The sequence below is a fragment of the Sceloporus occidentalis genome, unplaced genomic scaffold, assembly GCF_023333645.1.
Source record: "Sceloporus occidentalis isolate IW3139 unplaced genomic scaffold, rSceOcc1.0.p SCAF_26, whole genome shotgun sequence".
NCBI classification, from domain to species: domain Eukaryota; kingdom Metazoa; phylum Chordata; class Lepidosauria; order Squamata; family Phrynosomatidae; genus Sceloporus; species Sceloporus occidentalis.
Window position 1 is genome coordinate 6452672 of NW_028317006.1, and position 10044 is coordinate 6462715.

The 10044-nt window shown below is 39.7% G+C and overlaps 1 protein-coding gene across 1 annotated transcript; it reads right to left on the reverse strand.

The window, feature by feature from the left end:
• Positions 1 to 1101: 1101 nt before the first annotated feature.
• LOC149300052 (maspardin) lies at positions 1102 to 9459 on the reverse strand. The gene is made up of 8 exons (XM_089485734.1): positions 9397 to 9459; positions 7810 to 7971; positions 6347 to 6427; positions 6041 to 6186; positions 4761 to 4869; positions 4046 to 4153; positions 2685 to 2825; positions 1102 to 1224 (listed from the first exon to the last, which is right to left on the reverse strand). The coding sequence occupies exons 1-8, from the start codon at positions 9457 to 9459 to the stop codon at positions 1102 to 1104; spliced, it is 933 nt and encodes a 310-aa protein (XP_089341860.1).
• Between the last annotated feature and the right edge of the window lie 585 nt (positions 9460 to 10044).

Genomic DNA, 10044 nt, shown 5'->3' on the forward strand with positions numbered 1-10044 from the left:
AGTAAGAAAGAACGAACAAAAGACATTTATATATTGGCACTTTGAAATATATACATAAAAAAAGAACCTAAATTACAGAAGCAACACATTTCTATATATCATACAATTACCATATGTACAGTGGGCACATTGACATGACAGACGCAATAAGGCACTCAAACCGTACGATTTTAGGGAAATGAATTCGACCCTTCTGTACCATGCAATAAGAGCCTAATATTTATTGAGCGTGCGCGTGTGCGTGTGCCAGACCAGGACAAATGGCACAGTTTTTTTTTTTTTTAAACTTCTATATGAGCGTGTTTTTCCTAAAAGAAGAATACATTCATCCCTTCAAGAGTATCAGGGGAATGACTGCTGATCTACAGCAGAAGCTTACTGGGATTGGTCCTTCATAATGAAAAATGAAGTCAAAATGATGAAGCCACAATGTTCCCTTTAGTGAATAAACCCAAAGAGTATCAAAAACAATACCTGTAATACCTGCTAGGTGGCAATAGTATTTTGTTGAGTCTACCTCCCTATTCAGCCACTACAAAAAAAAAAAAAATATGCGACAGAGGTCAACAGGGAGGAAAAATACCAAAAACTTGTACTGCTTACACAGTGGAAAAATCTCAATGACAACAATCAGGACTGTGTAATTTACAAATGTGCACAGCCAGCAAGCACAACTAAAAGGCATACTGTCGGTATGAGATTATGAAATCATTAATGAATCAAAACAAACAAACAAAAAAAAATAAAAAACACTCGGTAAGAAGCATCAAATACAAGAAACTTCAAACCCTTCTCCAGATACTGCTCACGTTTGAGAGAAAAATGATGGCGATAACCTGGTTAGTATTGAAATAATCAAACTGTTAGCAGATGGGCCATTTGTGGTGTCTTCTGGAGCACAGTGTCCATTTGCTCCAGAAGAGGTCTGATCCTGAAGAAAGGTTTAGCGCTTTGAGTTTTTTGTTTCAGTTTACTCTATCCCTGTGAATTCTCTCCAGTTTCTCCTTAACTCGTATAAAAAGGAGATCTCCCAGCAAAGAGGAAGACGGGGTCTGGTTAAGGTCCAAAGGTGCGGATGGCTATTCTTTTCAGCAGACACCCTTAGCTCTCCTCGAGCTCTGCGCTTGGTGTGGGACATGCTTTCTGCACTTCCAATTCTTCTGCACTCACCATGGCTGGATCTATTGCGGCATGTCTGGTGCCATGAAACTGCCGTAGGTGAATCTAGGAAAGTAAAGTGGAGATGAAAACAACATTTCATAGCCAAAAACCCAATGAGATCAATGTACATTGTCAACAGCTGCCCCAAAGAAATGGGAACAATTAGGACATAATTATTAAAAAGTCATGTGGCAAGCAGTTATTTTAATTACACCAGTTGGACTTCCTCATTCTTATGGGTACAGAGCAACAAACAGAGGGTTAGCGAAAGGCAGTGAAAACAGATAAAATGAATTTGACTGCATCAGCTAAGCCGAGGCATACTAGTATTGGGATGGTTTGGGGAGATGGAAATTCCCGTAACGTGAACTGAATATGGCTACTAAAGGCTGTGTCTAAATGTAAAAAATGAGCCAATTGCTAATTGTGCATAAAAAAGAAGTAATGTGGCAAATGTGATCCTTTATTCAGATGTGCTTGCCACTCAAAATACCTACTGCTGAATCACTGAAATGGACCGGCAAGTGTAACAAACTTGGGCAGGTCAGTGTTGGGATTTAGAGTATATTAAATTTACTAAGCATTAACCCATTGATTATTTTTTGTAATTTGCTTCCCTGCCCCCAAAAGAACAAGCTGATCAGTTATCCCATTACACATAAACCATTATTTTATGACTGCTGCCAACAACACTGGCCTTGTGGAGCATTTTATTTCTCCCCTGTATGCTTACTTGAGCTTTTCCTAAGAAAGGCTGAGATGGCTCTGCATAATAAATAGTTAGATCGATGAGTTGGGTTTGAAGAAACTCCCCATGGTTTAAGTGTTCCCAGATGAGAGGGGCATTTGTTAAGATAGCACCTTGTAGCTATTGCTACATTCACTCTTATAAGTGACACTTCAGCCATCATATGCACACAAATGAGCGGGTACTCCTTGAAATTTTTGTTTTCTCCAACTTGCAAATGCTGTGAGTATTTTGCAGAATCTTACCCTACTTGTTTGCTTCTTCCTCGTTCCTCAACTCCTTGGCTAGCAGGAGATGTGTTCAGCCGAACATAGTATTTATATAGCGCCTTTCTCCCAATGGAAGAGAATATAGCGCTTTTGTCACACACTCTCGGAATAGACCGATTCGGCAGCTTAACAATCAGCAGTACTCAATTTATCAACCTCTGAAAGATGAAGGGCTGAGTTGACTAAGTGGGGATCTGAACCCGCGACCCCGAGGTTTAACCAGACTCTGCAGTCAGGGTATTTACCAACTAAGCCACTCTCACCAACATTCGCACATACACTGACACACGTCTCCTGATTGCCAAAGTGCACACACGTGATATTTTCCATTTTGCACAAAAGTGCCAGGCTATCTAACAATACCACGCATGCGCAGAAGACACTTCCAGCTAAGCAAAATAATGTTACTCAGAAATGCCCTGTCTGAAATCCATCACTGGGATCATGGCACTGCGTTTGTCAAGCGTGTGATGGACAGGCTGACACAAAACAGAGATGGTGCCTACCTGTACGTACAGGTTGACCTCAGCACTCCTGCACAGGTAAGGGAAGTTTCCTCCGGTTTTTAAATGGGCTCTCCTGGCATTGGGATACAGTTTGTACATCTCTTCTTTGGCCTCCATGGACAAAGCACTCTGATCAAACACCTGCTTGAACAAGATATAAGGAGCAAAACGTATAACTTTGGTTCGTTAATTCCACAATAAAATTGATTCCGTTCTGCCAGTGATGGAAAAGACTAAATACATGTTTATCACCAGAGCAGGATATTTATTGACATGGTGTACAATAATATTATATATATATATATATATATATATATATATATATATATATATATATATACACACACACACACACACACACATAATTAAAAGCATTTGGTAGGTGTAGCACACAGCAAAGGTATACCAATGCCAAACACCTAAACTGAAGTCGTGCCGCCGGCAAATGACCCTCCACACTAAACAGATCTATAGCGATACATAAGGTATTTAAGTCATTATACAAATGTGTGTGCATGCATCGTTTTATGTATAATGGATGAAAGTAGGTAAAATTGAATTTGTTCATAAGCATTCTAGAATTTTCATAAGATACACTAAAGAACTATAGTTGCACTCTTAAATGGAAACAAATCGTAGGCTGTATATAACATTTCCCGAAACGAAACCAGAATAGATTGTTTGCATGACTATCTTGTCTCAGATTCACATTTACTTCCGTTGAGACATTTTGAAATAACTTCACCATTATTGACCATCTGGACTATACATGGACTTGACAACCATCCACTTTATTTTATAAAGGACACTGCGCTTACGCATAACCCATTTGTTATGCCTACTCGTTTGTAAGTTTTTAATCTATATTAATTAAACAATATCTTTTTTTACTGCACTATTTCGTTCTTTATCTTCTACACAGAAGCGTTTAAGACGAAAGAAAATATGGATTTTTGACGAGCTTTCAATTTCTTATACACTTGTGAGTGCAACCAACATCTCTACTTTTATAATTTTTCATTTGACTTATTACACTATATTTGTTTTTGTTTTTATTTTTTTCCCACATATCTATGCGCCCCGACCTTTGCCTACATATCATTTGTTTTAACACTTATGAGGAGTGTTGATCAGCGGGAGCAGCAAGATTTGTAGGGTACTGTAATTTATTTTATATTCATTTTTTAAAGACCCACCCACTTGTGAAGGTGTTTCTTTTTCGTTCTATATTGTCACATTTACTTCCTTTAAGGTTTGTGGAGCAGCCGTCTACTTTTATATGCGTAAAATTTATGTCATATACATATATATAGTTTTCTCCAAAACTATACAATTGTGGATGTGCAGGAGGACAGACTTACGTCCATGATGGTGACTGCAATGTCCCGAATCTTGTGTGGTTCCACGTAGGAATTCTGACAGTTCAACGTGAGGCGGGAAGCCAGATCACTCTGACTTAGGCTCTCCAGCTCCAAGAGAAAAAGCAGACGTAACCATTTACAAGCCAGAACAGTGTAACACAGGGTCAATATACCAAGGTAGACGAGGACAAAGTATATAGGTGAGAAACATCGTAACCAAACATACCAGGGGCATCTGGCAGCATTAGAAGCCACCTGGCCTGGGAATACCCGGCCACATTGAGCCTTTGAGAATAAAAAACAACGCTTATGCCAATATCAATATCAGGTTGGAATCCACGATCGTTCCACCTACAGTCAGCTCTCTCTTCAGATCTCACCAGTTCAGAATAGGGACTACACCGGCTCATGCAAGTAAACGGCAAATACACTGAAGTTTCTATCTCGTGGTCTTACTTGGTAAGTAAACAGAAAGAGGGGCATTATGAATTAATTTTAACAATGCAGGCCAGCTCCAGCTGTGCCCAAAGGGATAGCCGATGCCTATATTCATTTTTTGTTCTACAAAGATCTCTAAACCTAGCCAACATGCACATTTCCTGGAAATGCGTCCCTAACCAAAGGTTGTGCTACAGGTTAACAAAAAAAGGATCTTTGAGCTATACGACTCGGGAAGCAGTAAACTAAACAAGCTAATCTAATAATGGATACATACCCGATCTACCATGAAATCAATTGCATCAGCCATGACGGGATCCACTGGACCAGATGAGAAGTTCCCCAAGACAATCTTCTTCAGCATAAAAGCTGGCATCAACCAAAAGCTTGGAGGAAGACAAAAAAAAAAAGGTGCTCACTGCTCTTCGGTCTATTCATATTACTCTCTTCAGCCAGAACACCACACTGAGCAGATTACTGAAGTGCCGTTTGAAAGCAAAGCTACTGTTTTATTAATGTGATTGTACTATGTTTAGTTGCATAAAAATATTTTACATATTAGGACATCATTATCTGTTCCTTTGCAGGTCTAAAAAGTAGGTAAACACAACCTCAGATGAAGAACAACACGACAACATGACATAAAAAAAAAAAAAGACAAAATAGAGAAGCCAGGTGTGAAAAACAAAGTACAGGTTTACTGCTTCCGTAGGGATTAATCAAATTCCCTTGATTAACTGACCATCAGCAAGTGTGGCCACCTCTATAAAAGCCGGCGTTTTAGCCGTTTGCTGGCCTGGAGTATTCAAGCGTGTTTTTATTGCTGTTGAATAAATCCTGGCACGGTGTAATATGTCATGTGTTGTTGCTGATCTGAGATGGAATTTATTTTAGACTATGTAAAAGATTTTAAAGAGTGTACTTTCTTTTTTACACAACTGTATGTAAAAGAAATAATGAAGCTAGTAAAAAAAAAAAAACCCAGGAGCATAAGAATGGTCATACTAAGGCAGTGTTGGCGAACTTATGGCATGTGAAACCTTCAGTTGTGGCACGCAGCCAGGTTGCCGACTGACAGGGCTGGCCTTTGGGGTGTGCGGGAGGAGAGAGGGCACCGAGCAGTCACTCATGAAAAAGTTTTCAGCAACCGCTCGGCACCCTTGTTTCCTCCGCTCCCTGCCGCCACCCACCTCAGTGCTGCCCTGACTGCAGCTGTGGGCGAGCGAGGCCTCTATCTTGGTCACTGTGCCGGCATTTAATGAATTAATATGTGGATGGAATTGTTTGAATGAGTGAATTGTGTATTAATAAAATAATGAATTAAGTGTGGATGGATTACTTGAATGATTTTTGAAAATTTTTGAAAATGCATTCATGAATGTGTAAATGATTTGTGCGAATGAGTGAGAGAATTAATAATTGTGTGAATGAAAAAGTGCCTCTCCATGTTTAATATGCAGCGTTGGCACTCTGAGGTCTGCAACTTGACCTCATGGAGAAAATTGAGCACTCGGGCCCAAGAATGTTCAGCATCGCAGGGAATAAACTTGAGCTCACCTGTTTGCTGTCCATGTCTGGTTGAATATAGAGGTGTCACTAAAAGAATTACAGAGAATGAGGGACTGGACTCGTGGGGATTTGTGAGTGTATTCTGCAAACTTCTGGGCCAAGAAGCCTCCAAGAGATGCCCCAAAAAGGTGGACCTGGGTAAGAATCAGAGGTCACAAACAGGCACACTCAAATTCAGAGTAGATAATTCTAGTAGCAACAGGTTAATTTTATTTATTTTATATATACACACACACAAACATACATATACACACACACGGTATACAAAATCTTACATCTGGCCCTGGATCTTACTTTATCCAAGTGCAAGTCATCCAGAAGTTTTCGGAAGCCATCACAAAACTCCAGGAGGTCCCAGTACACGGGGTACTGCAGCTGAAAGAAGCACAGATGCAGACTTAATGGCACTTTTTAAGACAAGGTGAAACAATGTATACAAAGAAGCTGTGATGATGTGGGGTGAAATATGAGTTTATGTTGCAGGTGGATGAACACCATTATAAGTAACGCTCACAACACATTAAGAAAATTCAGTAGTCTAACTTTTCACACCCAGATACCTCAACGCCTTGGTTACTTAGGGTATTTTTGTGCCCCAAAATCCTTTTTCGTGTACCCACACAAATCACATGTTTTTTCAAGGACAGATATTCCTAGATGTATAGTTCGACATTTAGTATCACTAATACATTGATATTTAAAAAAATATATTTTCCAATGATAATTGTCCCTAAACTAGTTCAGTGACCAAAATACCACACAATGTAAACGTGTCTTGATTTTGGAAAACTCCAAACGTTTAACTTTATTTTTTTTTTTTGTAAAAAAATGTTGTACACTACAAGAAGTGCTCATTTCAATGTGCACTGGCACATGGAATAAAGATGCCTAGACACACATAAATTAAAGGGTTAATTTACTAAACACATAATTCAAACAAAAATATGTTTATAAAATGTGACTGAAGGGTATTTTTTTATTTATGATGTTTATTTTATTTGAAGGGGCAGGGGGGCAGGCTGTGGCATAATCTCTGGTCCCTCGCAAGACAGCAAGGATCAGACGCCCCCCCAGTGTGCAAGCTTGCGACACACATTTTTTATTAAGATTTTTTTTTTTATATACTTTTCTTTGCATTTGTGCCTGCTCCAAGCAATGATTTCTGCCTTTAGGCAACAATCTTTTTTAAAATGCATTTATTATTATTTTTTTTACTTTTCCAAGGCGGCTGATGGGTACAGATCCAATATTTTAATCATGATGTTCTATGCAGCCATGATAGGTTTTTTAGAACATTTTGTCATGCTGTCATGGAACATCATAAAGGTCTTAAGGGGTAAACTATGTATCCATTAAGACAGTGTACATAGCATATAATACTGGGAAAAAAAATGTGTATTCTGACATATCCATACCATTAGTACACAACACACAGTCGCTCCCTATAATTATAAAAAACATTACTTTTAAACCATCAAAGTATACAACTTTGTTTATGATCAAAGTCCTAGTATAACGCAATATCTACTTGAATAATTAAGTGAAAAATAATATGGAACACCCAGGTGATAAAGACGCCAATGGGCGTTTATTCATGGATATCCATGGGAAAAGGTTACGTTTTATCTGTGCCTTTGTGTTGCATAATCTTGGTACTGCCTCGCACGGATCTTATGTGAGGAAATCAAAAGTATCAGTTTGACCTCATGTCAGCATTTTCATTGGAGGAGAAGGGGTTTCCGCATTTGCTTACTCACAGCGATGACTCTGTAACCCCATCCGGTCAAGGCCAAAATTTGGTGGAAGAAGATGTCCGCTGTGCCACTGACCGGGGGAAGAAATATAATGGGGCACCGCACAGTGCGGGGACCAGCATCATACAGAGACCACACTTTTGTATCATCATCGTCCACGATGATCTAAAGAAAACACAAAGTCAACACACTCAATGTACCCAGCTTTTATGTGAGCTTAGTACAGACTGCTGTGCCAGAACCCCCTTTCACATTGACTGCCCAAGTATTTACCCACCTTAGTGAGATTATGAAGTACCAAAGTCATCTGCTGCCTCATTGTAATAGTCTCTTCACCGGCTCCCGATACCCACTAATTGAAAACTCCTTACTTAAAATGCCATTTCACAGCCTACATTTCTCCGTATCTGAAACAGCCCTCATCTTTCAGCTCGCCTCATTCCCTTCTTCAGGACTTCACCCTTGGATGCTCATATTCTCTGGAATGTCCTAACTTTCTCCCCCACTGTCTCCTTTTCTAGTCTTAAAGACTCACTGAAAACATCCCGGCTCAGAGAAGCATACATTCCATCCTCTTAAACCCTTCATGACCTTAGAATACTATAATTGTCCTGAGAAAATGGAGCAACCACTACTTTTGGAGGGAGACCTCTCTGCAAATACTTGAGCGATCAGACCTTGGGCTCATGCCTGGACTCTCATAGACAGCATTGCTGACTCCAAGCTGACAGCTTCAGTGATACATCGAGCTCTTACAGGGATTGAATACCCAAATTTATGGTCCATAGAATAAAGGCCTGGTCCAGATCAGGACAACAGACGCAGAGCAAGATTAAATCGAGAAGAGAACAAAACTATATAAGATCTTTGAGGTCTCCAACGGATATCTAGCCATGTTGCACTTTCCCCAGATAAGAAGTGTGAACATTTTGAAAAGGTATTAATAAAACATATCTTCATTCAAACTTCAAGATCTTCAGGTGACTTCTCCACTTGTCCTTTCCTATGTTGAAAACTACCTTGACAAAGCAGTCCCTCACCTTCATCTTCATAACAGACACTTAGCTTGCAAAAGCAGGACCCTCTTCTCACCCTGGGCCAGTCAGGCTAATTTTATTCTCTCCCATTTATCTTAACACATTAACAACTGTATTCCAAAACATGAATGGGACCCTCATTACCTTTTATCCCCCCCATCAGCGACTGCAGATCTTTAGTATATCATTTATTTTCTCCCCGGGGGGGGGTGTACAGTAAAAAATGAATCTTACCCCTGGTTAGCTATTTCCCTTTTAATACAGATGTCATGATTACTTTTAGCAACCCTTTGGATTTGTGGAGTTTCTGCTTAAACTAAAAGTTGTCAACAGTTTCTCGCACAGTCTTTCTGAAGATATACTAAAGTCTGTCTGATTCGTTACAAGACAACGCTCTGTATCCGACAAAAATAGCGACAGGCGTCTGCAACTCGGTTTGAAGGTCGACGATGGTATCACGGTCATTCTAAAATGTGCTTTCTAGTCAGCCGAGAACTAAACTAACAAAACGGGAAGACATGCCAATGGTTGCAAAATCATCCCAGTCACGTACCTTCTTCAAAGGAACCGTGCTACGGAACCAGTTGTAATCCGGGGAGATCTTGATGGCTCCCATGCTGCCGAGGAGAGGGTAATGCAGATCTGTTGGGAGGAGAGCAGGCATGTGATGCGTCAAGCTCAGGAGAAAGAGAATGTTACCAATTATCCACACAAAAGAGGGCCTGTTCCATTGATTCGGGAAGCCTTCTTTCTTATCTGCGCTCAGGAGACCCGAGATTAAAGGTATATTTGCCTGACGCACAAACCGCAAACATTCTGAGTCATGACAAAGGTTTTGTGAAAAATTTTTTTTTAACCATGTGAGATCTTAACCCGTTAATACAATAGGGTCGGTGATCTGTATTAATTTTTTTTTTAACGCATATTACATTACATTTATATAGCGCCAGCCGATTCCGTAGCGCTGTTACAAAAGAAGAAGAGGGCCCTGCTCTCCTACTCCCGCCAATTTACAATCTAGTCGATGATAGCCAAATGCTTACAGGGGGAGATGTGCAAGAAAGCTCCGCCAATTATTTCAACAGTATTATTATTATTACTATAGAATTTTTGTTAATTTTAAGGAATTACAAAATACTCTAATACATATTATTCTATAAAACAAGGCTGCACTGGAGTGTCTATGAAAAAAATTTCTAAT

Excerpts from the sequence above, each read along its gene's own strand:
- LOC149300052 (XM_089485734.1), bottom strand. The coding sequence starts at position 9,459 with ATGGGAGCCATCAAGATCTCCCCGGATTACAACTGGTTCCGTAGCACG. Across the intron at positions 4,870-6,040 it reads CAGACATGGACAGCAAACAG|CTTTTGGTTGATGCCAGCTT; the intron begins GTGAGCTCAAGT and ends TCTTCCTCCAAG. Across the intron at positions 4,154-4,760 it reads TTGATTTCATGGTAGATCGG|CTGGAGAGCCTAAGTCAGAG; the intron begins GTATGTATCCAT and ends TTTCTCTTGGAG.